The sequence below is a fragment of the Haematobia irritans genome, chromosome 1 (assembly GCF_050003625.1).
Source record: "Haematobia irritans isolate KBUSLIRL chromosome 1, ASM5000362v1, whole genome shotgun sequence".
In the NCBI taxonomy this organism is placed as follows: Eukaryota; Metazoa; Arthropoda; class Insecta; order Diptera; family Muscidae; genus Haematobia; species Haematobia irritans.
Window position 1 is genome coordinate 187553152 of NC_134397.1, and position 21069 is coordinate 187574220.

The 21069-nt window shown below is 34.8% G+C and overlaps 3 protein-coding genes across 3 annotated transcripts; 1 reads left to right on the forward strand and 2 right to left on the reverse strand.

The window, feature by feature from the left end:
* Positions 1-1133: 1133 nt before the first annotated feature.
* On the reverse strand, positions 1134-1882 carry LOC142242967 (uncharacterized). Its single transcript, XM_075314431.1, has 2 exons — positions 1868-1882; positions 1134-1793 (listed from the first exon to the last, which is right to left on the reverse strand). The coding sequence occupies exons 1-2, from the start codon at positions 1880-1882 to the stop codon at positions 1134-1136; spliced, it is 675 nt and encodes a 224-aa protein (XP_075170546.1).
* A 12405-nt stretch (positions 1883-14287) lies between these two features.
* On the forward strand, positions 14288-15004 carry LOC142242969 (uncharacterized). Its single transcript, XM_075314432.1, has one exon. The coding sequence runs from the start codon at positions 14288-14290 to the stop codon at positions 15002-15004; it is 717 nt and encodes a 238-aa protein (XP_075170547.1).
* Positions 15005-17464: 2460 nt separating this feature from the next.
* On the reverse strand, positions 17465-18205 carry LOC142242970 (uncharacterized). Its single transcript, XM_075314433.1, has one exon. The coding sequence runs from the start codon at positions 18203-18205 to the stop codon at positions 17465-17467; it is 741 nt and encodes a 246-aa protein (XP_075170548.1).
* Between the last annotated feature and the right edge of the window lie 2864 nt (positions 18206-21069).

Genomic DNA, 21069 nt, shown 5'->3' on the forward strand with positions numbered 1-21069 from the left:
TAATTATTTATAAAGCGACCAGGAACTCAAGAGGCCTTTATTCTGTCATTTTATACTCTTCACTACTATTGTGGTATAGGGTATAATAACTTTATGCATTTGTATGTAATGCCAAGAAGGACCAGTCCGAGACACATCGTTTACTATAAATGTAGTTTTGTGTGCATAGTCCAGCTAGCATTTTAAGTCCGGTCGTCCTCAAATTTTGCATTCCGGTTTTAATTCGGCTCAATGACTATCGCTCGATTTTGGAAAAAAAAATCGGCTCGGATGTAATTATAGCTGACATATATACGTATTAGCAATCTGGTCATTATTGACCAAAAAGTAATGAAAATGTGCTCTTTGGATCCGGAAGTGGTGCTAAATTGGCGCAGAAGCGATGAATTTAACATGGGCTTGTCATAGGATGGATGTCCACCATTTCCACAGCCGTTGCACTGAATTTGCTTCACTTCTTAAGATGTGATCCGAATTCAGTGTTTTGGATGTCCATTAAAAAAATGTGATATTTTGCCACATAAATAATTTTTTATATTTTTTATGATTTTTAATACATTCTAACCTTTGTTCGAAACTTTTGACCTCAAATATTTCCAAAAATTCGCAATTTTTCTAGAATGGATTTAGCATATTTTTTTTACAAAATTTAAATAATTTGTACCATTTTATTAATCTTTACTCAGTTTTTAACCTATATGAAACAAAAAAAGTTAAAATTACCCTTTGAAAATATGAAAAAGCGAGTTATAAAAAATGTAATTAAAAGAACTTCCTGAGTGGTTAAAATAAAGAACATCTTTGGAGGACATTTTGTGGAAGTGCTTTTAAAGTTGTGCTTTAGAAGTACTTCCAATTTTTTTACTGGGTAACCGATCTCGAATCAATGATAGCTGCTCCCTTCTCTATGTTGGTAGGTCAAGATAACATGATTAAATTTAATATCAATTACTTCCGAACCATATGAATATACCAAGTCAGTGACAAAATCAATTTGCAATAAAGCTATGGAAAAATATTTTTTTCTTTTTTTGAGTAAAATATCATTTAATTAAAATAAAGCGTACAAAATAAAACAAAAACATAAACAACAATAACAGTACAACAGTCTCTCTTTGGATCAAACATTTTCCTTAATGACGGAAACGGAACAATAATGAAGGCAAGTAAGCGTTTTGGGGTGACTGAGGAGCTGGGGCAGCACGGGCGGGAGCTTGAGAAGCAAAGTTGAGGACAGGAGCAACACCACCATTAATGCTTTGAGATTTGCCTCCCAATGAATCGTATTGTCCCTGGATGGTACGTTGGGCATTGGCAGCATCCTCAGCAGTGCGGTATTTGACAAAGTGGACTTCAGGTTTGTTGTTGCTGCCGCTGTTGATGGCATTGAGTTTGTTGGCCAAATCTCCAATATCGGCTTGTTTGTTGAGGACATAGATGGCGGTCTGTTGTTGAGAAGCAGATTTGGCCAAAGCCAAGGCAGCATCTTCAAGACCCTTGTTTTCGGGACCCTTAATGAAAACAACACGGAGACCTTGTTTCACACTGTTGGCAGCACGTTCCGAAGCATTGGGATCATCGAATTCACTATCATCGGCGGAGAATGTATAGAATTCCTTTTCGAATTCAGCAGCTGGAGCGGGAACATCGAAGGAGGCACCGGCACTACCACCACTTACACCACCACTGGATCCAGAACCGGGCATAAAGGATAATCCACTGTCCGAATGACCAACGGGTTGGTAATCATAGCCCAATTTATCGGCACAAGCCACAGCAACCAAACACAATACCTAAGAGAGTGGGAAAATAGAATGAGTTATTGTAATCCATTTGTTTTGATCCTCCCTTGGCCTGTGGCACTTACAATGAAAGCACGCATTTTTGCAGTTATTTTTCAGATTCTTGCTTCTTGAATTCCAAACAAATTCTGTTTATGTCAATCTCAGAGACAAGCTCTTTTATTTATATTAAAAACTTTACATTTGGCTCTTATCTTCGGCGAGATGATCACTCACTGGAATTATTCATTGAAAACAAAATATGAGGGTTTATGCATTATGATCATAAAGACCCCATACCATAGCAACCTGCTGGATTATCTGATATGGGTAACCACCTACAAATCGTTAAATGGCCCATCATAATGACATTTGTTGGCATTTTCGTTGGTTTGTTTTTTTTTCTCGTCGTCGAAGAAATGTGGTTTTGCTGGCAGCAATGACCATTAAAAATATAAAACAGCTGGTGTACCGCCTGTGAAGATGACAAACATCGAGTACTAGCCACCTCTAATTCCATTCTATTGTGCTGAAGCACCGAAACATGTTAGGATGGCCTTTGATGTTTCTATCCGATACGCTTTAAATGGGCAATTTTGCATATTAATTTCCGATAAGCTTACCATTTAGATGTAAACTTGTCATAATTATTTTTGAGGAATTTATATTTAACGACCATGTTTTCCATTTAACATTCCCCTCCCCCTTTCACGCATTCATTTCGATGAATTGTATCTTTTTGTTCTTGGGTGATATGAAAATATTTTTTACTGTTGTCGGGTGTTGATTTTAGTATTTGTATACCCTAAACCAAAGGAATTTTATCATTCCATTTGTAACATACAGACTCCATAAAGTATGTATATATATATATATATTCTGGATCGTGGTGAAAGTTTGAGTCGATCTAGAAAATTTCGTCCTTCCGTCCATCTGTAAAATTACTCCAGCAAACAAAGGAAGTTATCGCCTTGAAACTTGCCACAATTAGTTGTAGGTCGGATGGTATTGAAAATGAACCAATTTAGGTTGCGTAATCTTTAATATCACGTAAATATTTTTCAGTGTGGACATTGTTCGGTAGAAATGAAGCGAAGAACCTCCGTCTAAAGTCATTCTTGGTTAACGCGAGTTGAGTGTAATGTCCATGGTCTATAGCCCGGGGCTTCAACACTGTCTTTAGAACATTTTCTCGATAATATTCAGCACTAATTTTGAAACCATGGTCGATGAATACGAGCGGGGAGCGATCTTCGGCGGCGCTTGAGTTCTGGTAGTCAATCGAAGGTGTACATTGTCTGCTGACGGCTTCAATTTAGAATGGTTTCTCATCGAAGAAAATCAAATTAGGTAACAATGCGAGTTTAGCTTAGTACAGATGATGCATTTCCTCGACATAAAGTTTTCCTTTTCTAAATGTGGATAATCTTTTCAATGAAGTCGTGTTAACCTTATACACTCAGAAAACGTTTACTTGCATCCAAAGATTTAGTTCTTCCCTTTGGATTTTGGTATTGATTCCCAGCCAAAGATGCGGCTTCTTCACAACATTTTTTAGGGACCTTTCTGCACAGAAAAAAGTGAATAATTGAATCAAATACAAAAATTGTGAATTCAATTATTTTTGTATTTGATTTTCAGCTTATGACGAAAATTGTAAATCCAATTACCCAAATTGTAAGCTTGTCATAAAACTATTTTCAAATGAAGTAATATTTGCGTTGAGTATAAATGTAATTGGAATTTGTCAAAATATTCAAATGACATAGTACTCAATCCAAATACATTAGTATTTGAAGTATATAGTGTTTTCAATTACAGTCGTAATTGAACTGAGTACAATGTTTATAGAATTTTGTAACCTATACAATTACTATCGTAATTGTGTTTATTACGATGTTAATCAATACAATCTTTGTACTATATAATCTATATTAATTTAAGAAAATTATACAAATACACTCTGAAAAAAATTTTAAGCATTTTATTATAAAAAAGAAATTCTGAAAATATGTATAATTGAAAATACAGCGAAGTACATGTTTGGTAGAAAAATACAGAATATTCAGTATAAACGACGTATTTAACAGGCTAACTCACAAAATTTTTGAATTATCTGTACCACCTGCTGGAATTTCCCAAATCTTCCTCATTTATATGCGATTTGTTTAGGCATCCTGCTCTTCTGTAATACAAACATCTATTCATTTCAAAGTTTCGAAAATAGTTCAAAGTTTTTCATGATTTTACCTTCTGTTGCTGGGAAGAAATCCTCGAAATCCCCGTTTTCGAAGTAAACACATTTTCCTCTAGGCCACATATTTTTGACAGTCGGCTTATATCCATTAATAGGGCAATTTGACGTGTACACGAACTAATTGCAAAAACAAAATAGAAAGAATGTAATTGTATATATATTCCAAAGCTTATTCGCAAGTTTTTAAACGACCCAATTCAGGATGTGTGTAAGTTTATACAACGAAAGAAATCATTTACATATTTTTTTAAAGTTTTCAGCGAATTTTAAAAATTTTACGAACGTAGAAATATGTACTAAATATATTAAATTAACTTTCCATAGTAAAAAGTTTGTGCTGTGATACTTTCGTCGTGATCCCGACTAATAGTCGAAGTCACGAGAATTCTCGTGAGTCTAAAAATTGTTGTGAACCGTTAATCGTCTTTAAAAGTTCTGTTTGCGTGAACGTACATGAGTATTTCTTGAATGTGCTTGAGAGAGAGAAAGAATTCTACCAACACGCCACAGGTTAGACTCACAATGAAAATGTTCATTTTTACGAAGAGAATTCTTTCAGTGTTGTTTCCAAAAAACGCCCTTGACCAAAAAAACTGGTATTTAGATAAAGGTACTTACCTGCGATAAAAATACAATATGGTGGCCCAAAAATGTTGTAAATGTTAACATTTCGAATCGCGGTACCGATACCACGGTTTATTTGCGGGTAAATTCGACCATTTTCTTAAGAAGATTCTTAATAATAACAATAAATGACATTTTATTGTTTGTATTAATTTATTTTTCGTTACGTAGCAACGTCATAAACAGTTTTATCAGGCAATTACGCATTATACTTAAATCAATAAATTTTATACTTGGTCCAATTGAACATAGTAATTGATGTGTTGGGAATTCAATTACCAGTGAATTTTGATATTTTTGCCAGTTTTTCATTAAACCAATTATTTTCATGTTTGACTTAATAAAAATCGTATTTGATATAATTTTTTCATTCAATTATGCCAATAATTGATTTTTATTTTGCTTCAGTTTTTTCTGTGTGCCTTTATGTCTAGGGTTTCTTCATTCAAAAAAAAAAAAAAAATTACCAAAGATGCAAATCCTTAAAATAAGTCTTAGCTTATATTTGAATGTTTTTATTTTAAATCTAAAGATTCAATATATATGTTGATATGAAGTTGGTTTCCTTAAATTCAAAATGGGTTTCTTTATTTTAAGGAAAATTTGCCCTACTTCAAAGACCTACGACTCAAGCAGAGGGACACAAATTTCAAAAATGTGTGTCCTAAATTTAATGAAAAACAATTTTTCTTTTTGAAGCAAAGATTTTAAAATTTCTATTAATTAAATTGACATTATTTTAAAGAATGAGTATCTTTATATGAAAGAGAATTACGTTGGAACTAAACTTAATCTACCAAAATTTGGAGAAAATTATACCAAGAACTACCAAACAAAAAAATATTATTTTGCAAAATTTTATTTCCATAGAAAAATGTTTCAACATTTTATATCTATAGAAAATTTTATTTCTGTAGAAACTTTTTTCAAAATTGTATTTATGTAGAAAATTTTGTCAAAATTTTATTTCTATAGATGATTTTGTAAAAATTTTATTTCTATAGAAAATTTTGTAAAAATTTTATTTCTATTGAAATTTTTGTAAAAATTTTATTTCCATAAAAAATGTTCTTTCTATAGAACATTTTAAAATTTAAATTTTATTTATGAATTATATTTTAGTTAGATATGAATGCCAAATCTAAAGAACTATTAAAAATTCCTCCAATCTACCAAACAGTAAAAAATCAAAATTTTATTTCTATAGAAAATTTTTCCAAAATTTTATTTCTATAGAAAAATTTGCAAAAATTTTTTTCTATAGAAAATTTTGTTAAATTTTATTTCTGTAGAAAATTTTGTCATAATTTTATTTCTATAGAAATTTTTTGTCAAAGTTTTATTTCTATAGAAAATGTTGTCAAAATTTTATTTCTATAGAAAATTTTGCCAAAATTTTAGTTCTATAGAAAATGTTGTCAAAATTTTATTTCTATAGAAAATTTAGTCAAAATTTTATTTCTATAAAAAATTTTGTCAAAATTTTATTTCTATAGAAAATTTTGTCAAAATTTTAGCTCTATAGAAAATTTTGTCAAAATTTTATTTCTATAGAAAATTTTGTCAAAATTTTATTACTATAGAAAATTTAGTCAAAATTTTATTTCTATAGAAAATTTTGTCAAAACTTTAATTTTATTTATGAATTACATCTTAGTTGGAGAGGTCTACCAAACAGTAAACAATCTACCATTTTTGGTAGAATTCTACCAACTGTGGCAATCATGATAGCTTTAATTATACCCTGCGCCACACTGTGGAACAGGGTATTATAAGTTAGTGCATATGTTTGCAACACCCAGAAGGGGACGAGATAGACACATGGTGTCTTTGGCAAAAATGCTCAGGGTGGGCTCCTGAGTCGGTATAGCCATATCCGTCTGTCTGTGAACACATTTTTGTAATCAAAGTCTAAGTCGCAGTTTTAGTCCAATCGACTTCAAATTTGGTCCAAGTATGTGTTTTAGCTCAGAAGATCCTATTGATTTTGGAAGAAATCGGTTTAGATTTAGATATAGCTCCCATATATATATTTCGCCCGATATGGACTTATATGGCTCCAGAAGCCCCAGAGTTTTACCCTCATTTGCTTAAAATTTTGCACAAGAACAATTAGTACTCTAGTCAAGTGTGCCAAATTTTATTGAAATCGGTTCAGAATTAGATATAGCTCCCATATATATCTTTCGCCCGATATGGAATAATACGGTCCCAGAAGTCAGAGTTTTACCCCAATTTGGTTGAAATTTTGCACTAGGAGTACAATTAGTAGTGTAGCCATGTGTGCCAAATTTTATTGAAATCGGTTCAGATTTAGATATATCGTTCGCCCGATTTACACTCATATGACCACAGTGGCCAATCTTTTACTCCGATTTAATTGAAATTTTTCACAGGGATTAGCATTGTAGCTATGCGTGCCAAATTTGGTTGAAATCGGTTCAGATTTAGATATAGCTCCCATATATAGCTTTCGCCCGATTTACACTCATATGACCACAGAGGTCAATTTTTTACACCGATTTAGTTGAAGTTTTGCACAGGGAGTTGAATTAGCATTGTAGCTATGTGTGCCAAATTTGGTTGAAATCGGTTCAGATTTAGATATATCTCCCATATATAGCTTTCGCCCGATTTGCACTCATATGACCACAGTTGCCAATCTTTTACTCTGATTTAATTGTAATTTTGCACAGGGAGTAGAATTAGCATTGTAGCTATGCGTGGCAAATTTGGTTGAAATCGGTTCAGATTTAGATATAGCTCCCATATATAGCTTTCGCCCGATTTACACTCATATGACCACAGAGGTCATTTTTTACACCGATTTAGTTGAAATTTTGCACAGGAAGTAGAATTATCATTGTAGCTATGCGTGCCAAATTTGGTTGAAATCGGTTCAGATTTAGATATAGCTCCCATATATAGCTTTCGCCCGATTTACACTCATATGACCACAGAGGCCAATTTATAACTCCGATTTAGTTGAAATTTTGCACAGGGAGTAGAATTGGCATTGTAGCTATGTTTGGTTGAAATCGGTTCAGATTTAGATATAGCTCCCATATATATGTTTTTCTGATTGTGATAAAAATGGTCAAAATACCAACATTTTCCTTGTAAAATCGCCACTGCTTAGTCGAGCGGTTGTAAAAATGACTCTAAATTTCCTAAACTTCTAATACATATATATCGAGCGATAAATCATAAATAAACTTTTTGCAAAGTTTCCTTAAAATTGCTTCAGATTTAAATGTTTCCCATATTATTTTACTAACATTGTGTTCCACCCTAGTGCATTAGCCGACTTAAATTTTGAGTCTATATATTTTGTAGAAGGCTACCAAAGTCTGTCCAGATCGAGTGATATTTAAATGTATGTATTTGGCACAAACCTTTATATATAGCACCCAACACATTTGACGGATGTGATATGGTATCGAAAATTTAGATCTACAAAGTGGTGCAGGGTATAATATAGTCGGCCCCGCCCGACTTTAGATTTTCCTTACTTGTTTTATTTACGAATTACCTCTTAGTTTTAAAGGTCTACCAAACAGTAAACAATCTACCATTTTTGGTAGAATTCTACCAACTGTGGCAATCATGATACACTGAAAAATATATTGTCATGAAGCCAAAAATTTCATGTCCTTAAAAAAACGAATGCAAATTTTGCTTAGCATAGAAGACACATTTCTATAATATAAAGATTATTTCCTTATCCAAAAGTCGATAAAGTTTTCAATGAGGTCGTATTGTCTTTATAATTAAGCGATTTGACTTAAAAATGGGTGTCATAACATGAAAGAAATTTTTTTTGGGGTAAGGTCAACTTGACTTCAATAATTCAGAAAAATTCTTTAAAATTAATGAAATTGTCTTTAAATTTGTTGCCTTTTTGCATCTTGACTACAAAGCAAAAAATCGTTTAAATATAGGACATGTTTCTCAACACTTTATTTTAAAGACGTTTTTTACTTGAAACATAGCATAAATTCTACTGGAAGTCGAGTCTGAATTTGGAAAATAAATAAGAGATTTTGATGGCATATGAAGAAAAAAAGCTGAAAAAGCGAAAAATTAAAATTTGCTTCCTAGAAGCAAGTACACAAAATCCAAATTTAAAAGATAATTGTGTCTTAAAAGCATCCATACTTTTATTCTTTGTTTCTTTGGCTCGGAATCAATACCAAAATTGCTAAAGTAACGACAAAATTATGGAACCGGGCATGCTTTTTTTCAGTGTAGAGAGTCGTGCTTGCAGCCTTGTTTTTTGTATACGTTCAGTCCCACTGTGCGGCGGCATCTTGAGGCCAAATAAAGAGTCATGATTGTTTTTCACTTTCGTTATCAATACCGTTTGCTGGCTTGGCACATTCACCAGCACGGTCAAAGTGAATAGTCATTAATTAGCTCTTTTTGTTTTGGAAAGATCAAAGCTAATGCTTTTAACATCAACTGTTCCGCATCTGTCAACACACTGTGCGAACGAAGATCGGAAACCACAAAAGCTAAACACTGATAAAATCATGTATTTATCGTGCTACTTTGTATTTTTCTTTTTTGGTAATATCCCTACCACCACCGTTTTACTTTGGAGCCAAAGCTTAAAACCAAATAAATTATCTTCAGCTTAAGAGTTGCACTATGACGATCTTAGATGAGAAATTGTTATGAGAGTTAATTTGAAAAAAAAAAAATAAATAAAATTGAGTGATTATTAAATTATTTAACTAATGATTTTTTGACGTTCAATTTTTCGTAGGTCGTTTTGTGATTTTTGTTTTTAATTGAAAAAAAAAAAAAAAAAATAAATAACAACAAACTTAAAACTAGAATGTTTCAATGATAATAGATAAATACCATTGGTATTGCCTTAAAATTCTATCAGTAATAAGTTTTAATCAAAGCTTTTTAATGGAGAACAAAATAAACGAATTAGTCTTGAAATTTTGGAACTTTTTAGCCTCGTTATATTATACCCAGAAAACAAAGAGCTTCAGAGCTTTTTAATCAATATAATAATTTATAATAGCGCCCATATAGACCGACCTCCCGATTTTACTTCATTAGCTTCTAGAAACCGTAGTTTTTATTTAATTTGCCTCAAATGTGAAATCTAGAGGTATTTGGGGTTCGTAAATAAGTGTGCCGAATATGGTGGGTTTTGGTCCATGGTATGGCCTGATCTCCCGATTTCCCAGCAAAAAAAGAGCTTCCAAAAATGTAGTTTGTATCCCCAATTTGTAATCCGGAAATAATGCAAACTTGGATCATCTTCAATGAATTTTACATGGGCTTGTCATAGGACGGAAGTTCTTCATTTTTGGATCCTTTGCATTGCTTTAGAAACTGGGCCTTGGAAGTTCATTTGGTTTAAGAAATTTAAAAAAAATTTTTGCCCAATAACACTTTTTATTTTTATCAGTATTTTTGTTACACTTTTATTATCTTATTATCTAATTTTTACAAATTGAAAAACTTCGCTTCCACCGGGGATTGAACCTGGATCTGTTGGCACCATAACAGAACACCTTAGCACACTCAGCCACAAACGCCATTGAACAGGATGCATCAAAACGTGTTTTGAAATGTTTGTGACATGAACCTAATATGACACCACGGCATGACATTTTAACTAATTCCTGAGATGTTCTTTATTATTATGAATGGAAAAATTAAATCAAATCTCACTAGCGGCAATTTGTTTATTAAATATTTTTCTAAAAATATATATTTTTTTAAACGTTGTACATCGTTTTTATTTTTATTATACCCTAAACCACATAGTGGTCAGGGTATAATAAGTTTGATCGGCCAAAAAATGTGCCTACCAGAAATATTGATTTTAGACCCCATAAAATATATACCGATCGACTCAGAATCACCTCCTGAGTCGATCTAGCGCTTGGTGTCCGTCCGTCCGCCCGTCTGTCCATGTATTTGTTGTTCACAGGATTCCGGTCGCAATTATTAACCGATTTTGATGAAATTGGGTACAGGGAGTTTTTTGGGCACAAGGACGAACGCTATTCCGAATCCAAAAATAATATTTTCACTACTTTTTTGGTGACGCTTTTTTTGCTGGGCATCTATTTCACTAAAGCCAATCTAGCTTTATTTTAGATCGTGGAATTATTATGTTTAGAGAACTCAAACACATTGTCCTATTGTCGGTCCAAATTTTGATATAGCCCCCATAATAAACCGATTTCCCGATTTGGGGTCTTGGGCTTATAAAAACCGTAGTTTTTATCCAATTTGCCTGAAATTGAAAATCTAGAGGTATTTTACGACCATAAAGAGGTGTGTCGAAAATGGTACGTATCGGTCCATGTTTTGGTATAGCTCCCATATAGACCGATCTCCCGATTTTGCTTCTTGGGCTTCTCTAAACTGTATTTATTACCCGATTTGCCTGAAATTAGAAGTCTAGAGTATTTTGGGACCTCAAATTTGTGTGCCGAAATTGTATGGTGTATAGGTCCATTTTTTGGTATAACCCCCATATAGACCGATCTCTCGATTTTACCCCTTGGGCATCTAGAGACTATATTTTCTAGCCGATTTGCTTGAAATTGAAAATCTAGAGGTATTTTAAGATCACAAATAGGTGTGTCACAAATAGTGCCTATTGGTCCATATTTTGGTATAGCCCCCATATAGACCGATTTCCCGATTTCCCGACTTTACTTCTTTGGCTTCCAGAATTCGTAGTTTTCAGCCAATTCGTCTGAAAATGGAATTCTAGAGGTATTTGAGGAACATTAAGAGGTGGTGAGTATGGGTTCATGTTTTGGTATAGCCCCCATATAGACCCAACTCCCGAATTTATTTCTAGGACTTCTGGAATCCGGCTGACCACAAATAGGTCAGCCGAATATGGTGTGTGTCGCCCCATGTTTAGTATGGCCTAACTAATCCGAATTTTTGGTAAGCGATTCAACGATTGTTTCTAAAATTTGTGTCAAAAGAAAACTTTGCTTGTCTAAAATTTCGTTCCTCAGAAAACAAAACACTTCTTTCGGGGTATAGCAGACGCACTGATCCTGTAAATTGCTTAAAACTGAAAGTAAAATTTCCTGATTTTACTCATCGTATTCATTTAAATAATGGCGGAAAAAATCTAAAGATTTAAGAATTAAAATCAAGGACTTATTTCATCATATATACGATATGTTTATGATTTCTCTACACGCAAAGAAAAAAAAAACATTTGGAAAACGTGTACCGAAAACGTTTTTCTTTTGTTAGAGTTTTTTGAATTGCTTCGAAAATTTTAAACTTTTATCACCAAAAAAATTCTTTTGTTACAAAATTTTTATTTTTTTTAATAAAAAAAAGTTATTTTTGAAACAACAACACAGTCCATTTCGTTTATATCAAACACTGTTCTTTTCTGAATTTAGGTCTTTAATAAGACACATTTTACAGTTCAAAATTTAATGTAGTACAATGTAATGTTGAACATTTTTTCGGAATCTTCCGAACATATGTGGAATATATGTAAAAAAAAAAAAACAAAAAAAAACTTTGGTCGAAGCAGGGCTCGAACCCACGACCCTTGGCACGCAAGTCGGACGTAGCAACCACTGCTCCACGGTGACAAACTAAATGTTTGTTTCTGTTAAATAAACTTTGTTTATTCGGTTCGTGGGCGCCGCAAGCTATGCTATATAAATATAACTTATATGGATATTTATCTATTGATGACCATAACAGGTACATAGCTCAGTGGTTAGTGTGTTGGCTTACAAAGTGCATGGTCCGCGGTTCGATTCTCCGTCCAGGCGAAAGGTAAAAAAATTTTTAAAATTTAGAAAATCGTATAATTTCTTCTACATTGTTGGTATTACAGGAAAAGGTGTTAAGAACAAAAAAAACCTCGTTGATGTGAGAAAGATGTGAGGGCAATGCAACTAGCAAGAAAAATTGTTTTTTTTTTTTGTTTTTTTGAGTTTGTCTTTATGAAATTGTTTTTACATCCTGGAAAAGAATAAACGTTTATCACAAAAAGTATATACTTTTCTTCCAAATACACTTCCTTACAGCGAAAAGCAAATGAGAAACGAACTTTGTTTGTCTAAAATTTCGTTTGAGAGGAAAGAATTATTTTTTTGCGTGTAAACCTCAAACAAAATTGGTTCTCATAAATCCAGAATCTGATCTGGTCTTCATAGGTAGAATCTTAAAATTTTTTCTTCGGGAAGCGTACTGGTTGAACTGATTTGCTTGGGAGAAGATTTGTCATCAAACCCCCCAAAATTCTATATATTATCAAGTAACCCGCTACGACGAAGAGTTTTCAAAGTAAACTATTATATTTGATTCATGGTGGCCCGGCCGAACTTACTGTTGTAACATATATACTTGTTCTGTAATACAAACAAAGTAATGGGTGGTTAAAATATCAAGGGCCGATGTTGATTATACCCCATCACCATTCTATGGTGGTGGGTATAAAAATGTCAAATATGTCTTATTAAAGACCTAAAGACAGAAAAGAACAGTGCTTGATATAAACGAAACGGGCTGTGTAGTTGGTTCAAAAATAAATTTTTTATTGAAAAAATAAAAATTTTGTAACAAACGAATTTTTTTGGTGATAAAAGATTAAAATTTTCGTAGAAATTCAAAAAACCCTAACAAAAGAAAAACGTTTTCGGTACACGTTTTTCAAACTTTTTGCGTGTATATACTTGTTAATCGCAACTCATTTGTAGCAAAAACCTTCAAAATAATGTTCATTTATGGAGAGGTGTTTTGAAAGAAATTGCTTGCACACAAAAATTTCTTTTCGGCGAAATGAAATTTTAGAACAACGAAATTGTCTTTTGTTTTTAATGTTGTTGGTGGTAACTGTTACCATAAACAAATATGTATGTGCTGTTAAAAAGAACAACTTTACCAATAAAAGAAAACTTTGTAGGTCCGAAATTTCGGGTCGGAGGATCTTTCCACAGAGTCTCCTAGATTGAGAGGTATATGACCACACTAAATTACTAGCAAATATTGAAAAGCACTTACACTCTTCAATACAACTTCTTCTTGGCTGCTTTGTTAATCAAACACATATTCAAGTCTTGGATAAATTTGGTGCGTATATGAAGGCATCTTCTGCAAAGTCATAAAAAAATAATTTAATAACGCTTTGGTTTTTATTTTACACCTAAATAAGTACCGTAGAGATGTTGATGAGGGCTCTGTGACAATTTAATAAAACCATCAGGAGGCCAAATTAAGAAATCTCCCATTTGTTTGTTTTTGCTTGGAATTTTGCCTTAACAAAAATTTGACGAATAAAAATTTGCCGCTTTTTGTTTGGTTTCTGCTAAGCCTAACACACACGGACACAAAATTATGAATTTACAATCATGCAAAATCGATAGGGGCATACATATTTCCATATAATTTTATTTATTCAAAAGCACTAAAAATGTGTTAATCTCGCTCGATATAGGCATAAGAAAATATTTTTACTCGAATAATTACTTCCTAACCCAATATCGTACTAATCAAGACATCATATAAAAGACTTACGTCGATGACTGAGATATCATACAGAATTAAACATTCTTTCAATCAAAAACCAAAATTTGGAATTTCATTTCAAAACCTCAAAATGCGTGCCTTTATTGTCCTGTGTCTGGTGGCTGTGGCTTGTGCCGATAAATTGGGTTACAACTATCAACCAGTGGGTCATTCCGATTCTGGATTATCATTTACACCGGGTAGTGGTTCTTCATCTGCAGCCAGTGGTCCTGCTTTCGATACTGGTGTTGGTTCTGGCGATTCCTATGATTCCGGTGCCAGCTCTTATGATAGTCAAGGTCCAGCTGGTGGTGAATTCGAAAAGGAATTCTTCACTTTCACTGCCAACGAAGAAGATTTCATTGATCCCAATGCCGATAGCCAAGCTGCCAATAGCTTGAAACAAGGTCTCCGTGTTGTCTTCATCAAGGGCCCCGAAAACAATGCCTTGGAAAATGCTGCTTTGGCTTTGGCCAAACAAGCTGCCAGCCAACAGACTGCCATCTATGTCCTCAACAAACAAACCGATCTTGCCGATTTGGCCAACAAATTGAACTCGATCAACAGTGGCAGCAACAACAAACCCGAAGTCCACTTTGTCAAATACCGCACTGCTGAGGATGCCAACAATGCCCAGAAGGCTATCCAAGGTCAATATGACGCTTTGGGAGGTCAATCACAAAGCATCAATGGTGGTGTTGCACCTGTTCTCAACTTTGCTTCCCGTGCTCCCATTGCTGCTCCCTCAGTATCCGCTCCCGGAGCCAGCTATTTGCCATCATCAGTGTTCCGTCGTTTCCGTTTCTAAGTCACTGTTGTTTTGGGATGACTAGCGCATTCTAAAATCTATTGTTATTAATTCTGTAGGTTAATAAAGTTATTGTTGACTTTTCTTTAAAAAATTATTTTGCGTTTTTAATGAACTTAAAAAGAGAACTTCTTGGGTGGATTCTATACAAAGTTGTGGTTTCAAGTTATTTGTTTGGTAATTACCCAGAAAGTGATTTGGAAATTATTCTTAAGCAATCACATTAAAAATGCTCTTCTGGATATGGACTTAATTTTCATTGCACAGAATTTTTTATTTTATGCAGCTTTCGAAGAGAAAATTACAATTTTCTGAATTTTACCGGATATGAAACAAAGTAAGGGCAATTAATATTGTGGAAAATTATGAAAAATATTTAAGAGCCAAAAAAAATCTTTTTTTTCAACGGCATAGGTTATGTGGCAGCCCGATGTATCAAGCTCACTTAGACTATTCAGTCCATTGTGATACCACAGCATAACTAATAAAACTAAGTACCCTTTAATTAAATTACAACATGTATATACGGCCGTAAGTTCAGCCAGGCCGAAGCTTATGTAGTCTCCACCATGGATTGCGTAGAAACTTCTACTCAAAACTGTCATCCACAATCGAATTACTTGGGTTACGGTAACACTTGCCGATGGCAAGGTATCTTAAAACTTCCTAACACCGTCTTCTAAATTACAAGGTAGTCCATACGTGGTATATATTAAACTAAAAAAGGCCTATTAAATACGTATATAATTAAGTTTGACAATTTTTTTTTAGAAATAAAATTTTGAAAAATTTTTCTATAGAACAAAAATTTTGACAAAAATTTCTATAGAAATAAAATTTTGACAAAATTTTCTATAGAAATAAAATTTTGGTAGGTTATTTTTGGCTCGAGTGGCAACCATGATTATGGACCAATTATTGTGTGGTTGGGGATCGGCTATATATAACTATAGACCGATATGGCATGGTTATTAGCGGCCATATACTAACACCAAGTTCCAAATTTCAACCGGATCGGATGAATTTTGCTTCTCCAAGAGGCTCCGGAGATCAAATCTGGGGAACGGTTTATATGGGGGCTATATATAATTATGGACCGATGTGGACCAATTTTTGCATGTTTGTTAAAGACCGGTTAACATGCCCGCCTTGCATACACAAGGTCGTGGGTTCGATTCCTGTTCGACCGAGCACCAAAAAGTTTTTCAGCGGTGTATTATCCCGCCTCAGTAATGCTGGTGACATTTCTAAGGGTTTCAAGGCTTCTCTAAGTGGTTTCACTGCAATGTGGAACGCCGTTCGGACTCGGCTATAAAAAGGAGGTCTCTTGTCATTGAGCTTAACATGGAATCGCGCAGCACTCAGTGATAAGAGAGAAGTTCACCAATGTGGCATAACAATGGACTGAATAGTCTAAGTGAGCCTGATACATCGGGCTGCCACCTAACCTAACCTATCCTAGTATATGGTCTCTAAAAACCATGCTAAACTTGGTCCATATTGGTCCATAATTATATATAGCCCGCATATAAACCGATCCCCAGATTTGACCTCCGGAACCTCTTGGAGGAGCAAAATTCATCTGATGTGGTTGAAATTTGGTACGTGGTGTTAGTATATGGTCTCTAAAACCATGCTAAAATTGGTCCATGTCGGTCCATAATTATGCATAGCCCCCATATAAACCGATCCCCAGATTTGAACTCCGGAAGCTCTTGGAGGAGCAAAATTCATCGGATTCGGTTGAAATTTAGTACATTGCGATTGTATATGGCCGCTAGCACCCATGCAAAAATTGGTCGAAATCAGTCAATAGTTATATATAGCCGATGGCCAATGACACAAAAATTGGTCCACATCGCGAGAACTAATCTACCAAAATTTTAGTTCATTAGAAATATTTTTTTAAATTTTATTTCTATAATATACTCGTATATATTTCTACAATATATACCCGTATGGACTAACTTACAATTTAGGAGTTGTTGTTAGGAAGATTTAAGATCCTTTGCCATCGGCCGCAACCCAAGTATTTTAATTCTGGATGACCGTTTTTAGTAGAAGTTTCTGCGCAATCCATGGTGGAGGGTACATAGGATTCGGCCTGGACGAACTTACGGCCGTATATACTTGTTTAAATTGTTATCCGAAGTACTGAAATAGCATCACATCTGATGAACTAATGCGAAATCGGTGGAAAGGAGACATAAAAAAAAGGTCTTCCTCTTTGTGAAAATTCATTACTTCTGAAGCAAATTTCCCACCACTTCCGGATCAAAAAAACATTTCTATTTTTTTTACAATGATTTCTAGCTTTGTTTCCCAAGCATCATACATTTTTCCCATTTATGGTCTATTGTAACTAGCCTTCGAAATGATGACATTTTTGTTTTAAATCAATAACAATTTTATTAACCTACTTAAGTAACATCAATTAGACTATCTCCAACTTAATGAGCTTTAAGCACGAAGACGACGGAATACCGATGAGGGTAAATAGCTTGCGCCAGGAGTTGAAACAGAGGGAGCAGCAACAATTGGAGCTTGTGAAGCAAAATTAAGGACGGGAGCTACGCCACCATTAATATTTTGCGATTGACCACCCAAAGCATCATATTGACCTTGAATTGCTTTCTGGGCATTATCCGCATCCTCTGATGTGCGATATTTCACAAAATGAACTTCGGGTTTATTATCGCTGTCCTTGTTGAGGGTATTCAATTTGTTGGCCAATTCGGAGAGATCAGTTTGCTTGTTGAGGACATAGATGGCAGTTTGTTGATCGGCAGCATTCTTGGCCAAAGCCAAGGCAGCATCCTCTAAACCATTGCTTTCGGGTCCCTTGATGAAAACGACACGTAGGCCTTGTTTCACAGCATTGGCAAAATCATTAGAAGCAGCAGGATCATTGAAATCTTCATCGTTAGCCGAAAAAGTGAAAAATTCCTTTTGTAATTCACTTTGGGCATTGAATGAGGGTGAACCACTGGAGCCTTGGGCATCATATGAACTAATACCAGAATCGTAGGAATTGTGACCAGCATCATGCGAAGGGCTATTGCCAGAAGCCGATCCTCCAAATGAGCTATCACCAGGAGTAAACGATAATCCAGAGTCCGAATGACCCACTGGTTGATAGTTATAGCCCAATTTATCGGCACAGGCAACTGCCACTACACACAGGACAATGAAGCTACGCATTTCAAATTTCTGAAATTTCTACGAGGTGATGAAAAGAATATTCGATTTTAGATTGCTATAATGATAACAATGTGCTATAACTTTTATATGTTAAATGTGATCGCAAAAAGGTTCTAACAATTAAAGAACAAATCTTTGCATTCATGCCTATTCGCTGGCGAATAACGTCCGTCCGTAATGCCGTCTCTATAAGACGGCATTAATTTTATTAATTTATTAATTGTTATGCCAATATTTGTACAAAATTCATATAAATCTGCAGCACTTTATGTGATTTTTAGGTCGAAAACCTTAGTTGTTAGTACCTTCATTTTTTTGTATTTATTTTCATAATTTATTATGATTTTAAATAAACTAATAATAATAATAATAATTTATGTGATTTGCTGCTGTTAGTCGATATTTTTTTTTGGTGTGCGTGAGAAGGAGAGTGAGACATGTGTTGTATTAACGATACACCATTGCTGTGTCTTAATTAAAATCCAGTGAATTATGACCAATTTGAAATTATGCAAAATTGGATTAAAAAATACCTAAGTCTACTGGTGTATACATGAATAGCTAACAAGAACCCAGCGGGAAAATGTTGAAGGCTTTTTTCGTCAGAGGGCATTGCTTACTGCTTAAACGATCATGTGGTACATTTATACGCATTTCTAGGACTACGAAATAAGAATCGATATCGGTCTTATATCGACTCTTATAAAAACACATAATATTAGGACACTGCTTATCTTTTTATACCCCCCACCATAGGATGGGGGGTATATTAACATTGTCATTCCGTTTGTAACACATCGAAATATTGCTCTAAGACCCCATGAAGTATATATATTCTGGGTCGTGGTGAAATTCTGAGTCGATCTGAGCATGTCCGTCCGTCCGTCCGTCTGTTGAAATCACGCTAACTTCCGAACGAAACAAGCTATCGACTTGAAACTTGGCACAAGTAGTTGTTATTGATGTAGGTCGGATGGTATTGCAAATGGGCCATATCGGTCCACTTTTACGTATAGCCCCCATATAAACGGACGCCCAAATTTGGCTTGCGAGGCCTCTAAGAGAAGCAAATTTTATCCGATCCGGCTGAAATTTGGTACATAGTGTTGGTATATGGTCTCTAACAACCGTGAAAAAATTTGTCCACATCGGTCCATACTTATATATAGCCCCCACATAAACCGATCCCCCGATTTGGCTTGCGAGGCCTCTAAGAGAAGCGAGTTTCATCCGATCCGGCTGAAATTTGGTACATGGTGTTAGTATATGGTCTCTAACAACCATGCAGAAATTGGTCCACATCGGTCCATAATTATATATAGCCCCCATATAAACCGATCCCCCGATTTGGCTTGCGAGGCCTCTAAGAGAAGCGAGTTTCATCCGATCCGGCTGAAATGTGGTACATGGTGTTAGTATATGGTCTCTAATAACCATGCAAAAATTGGTCCACATCGGACCATAATTATATATAGCCCCCATATAAACCCCGATTTGGATTGCGAGGCCTCTAAGAGAAGCAAGTTTCATCCGATCCGGCTGAAATTTGGTACATGGTGTTAGTATATGGTCTCTAACAACCATGCGAAAATTGGTTCACATCGGTCCATAATTATATATAGCTCCCATATAAAGGTTAGGTTAACCTAACCCCATATAAACCGATCACCAGATTTGACCTCCGGAGCCTCTTGGAAGACCAAAATTCGTCTGATTCAGTTGAAATTTGGTACATGGTGTTAATATATGGTCTCAAACTGCCATGCAAAAATTGGTCGAAATCGGTCCATAATTATATAAAGCCCCCATATAAACCGATAAGCAGATTTGATCTCCGGAGCCCCTTGGAAGAGCAAAATTCATCCGATTCGGTTGAAATTTGGTACGTGATGTTAGTATATGGTATCCAACAACCATGCAGGAATTAGTTCATATCAGCCCATAATTATATATAGCACCCATATAAACCGATCCCCAGATTTGACCTCCGGTGCCTTTTGGAAAAGCAAAATTCATCCGATCTGGTTGAAATTTTGTACGTGGGGGTAGTATATGATATTTAACAACCATGCCAAAAGTGGTCCATATCAGTCCATAATCATATATAGCCCCCATATAAACCGATCCCGAGATTTGGTTTTGGAGCCTCTTGGAGGAGCAAATTTCATCCGAGTCAGTTGAAATTTGGTACATTGTGCTAGTATTTATATGACCGTTAACAACCATGCCTAACTAGGTCCATATCCATATAGTTATATATAGCCCTCAGATAAATCGATCCCCAATCACACAACAATTGGTCCATCAATATCATCAATCAAGAATAATTGTATATAGTCCCCATATAAGCGACCCCCATATATCAATTCTGGCTCCCTACGTACCGTGCAATAGCCCATATCGATTCGTAATTATTTGTAGACTTATCTACACATACTTTTTATTTTGTCTAATGTATACCACGTATAGACTAACTCACAATTTAGAAAACGATTTAAGATATCACTACACAAGTAATTCGATTGTGGATGACAGCCTTCGTAGAAGTTTCTACGCAATCCATGGTGGAGGGTACATAAGATTCGGCCTGGCCGAACTTACGGCTGTTTATACTTGTTTACCCTCACCCTTATAATGGGGGCTACACTAACTAACTAAATCGATGTCCGTCTGTTGAAATCATGCTAACTTTCGAACGAAACAAGCTATCGGCTTGAAACTTACACAATTAGTTGTTATTGATGTAGATCCGACAATTTTACACATTACCATATCGTACAATGCTTCTACCACATACAACGAATGTACAAAAATAGAAGGAGGCATCGTAGGAAAGCAAAACTTTGAAGGGCCTTGTTGATGGT

Excerpts from the sequence above, each read along its gene's own strand:
- LOC142242969 (XM_075314432.1), top strand. The coding sequence starts at position 14,288 with ATGCGTGCCTTTATTGTCCTGTGTCTGGTGGCTGTGGCTTGTGCCGAT.
- LOC142242970 (XM_075314433.1), bottom strand. The coding sequence starts at position 18,205 with ATGCGTAGCTTCATTGTCCTGTGTGTAGTGGCAGTTGCCTGTGCCGAT.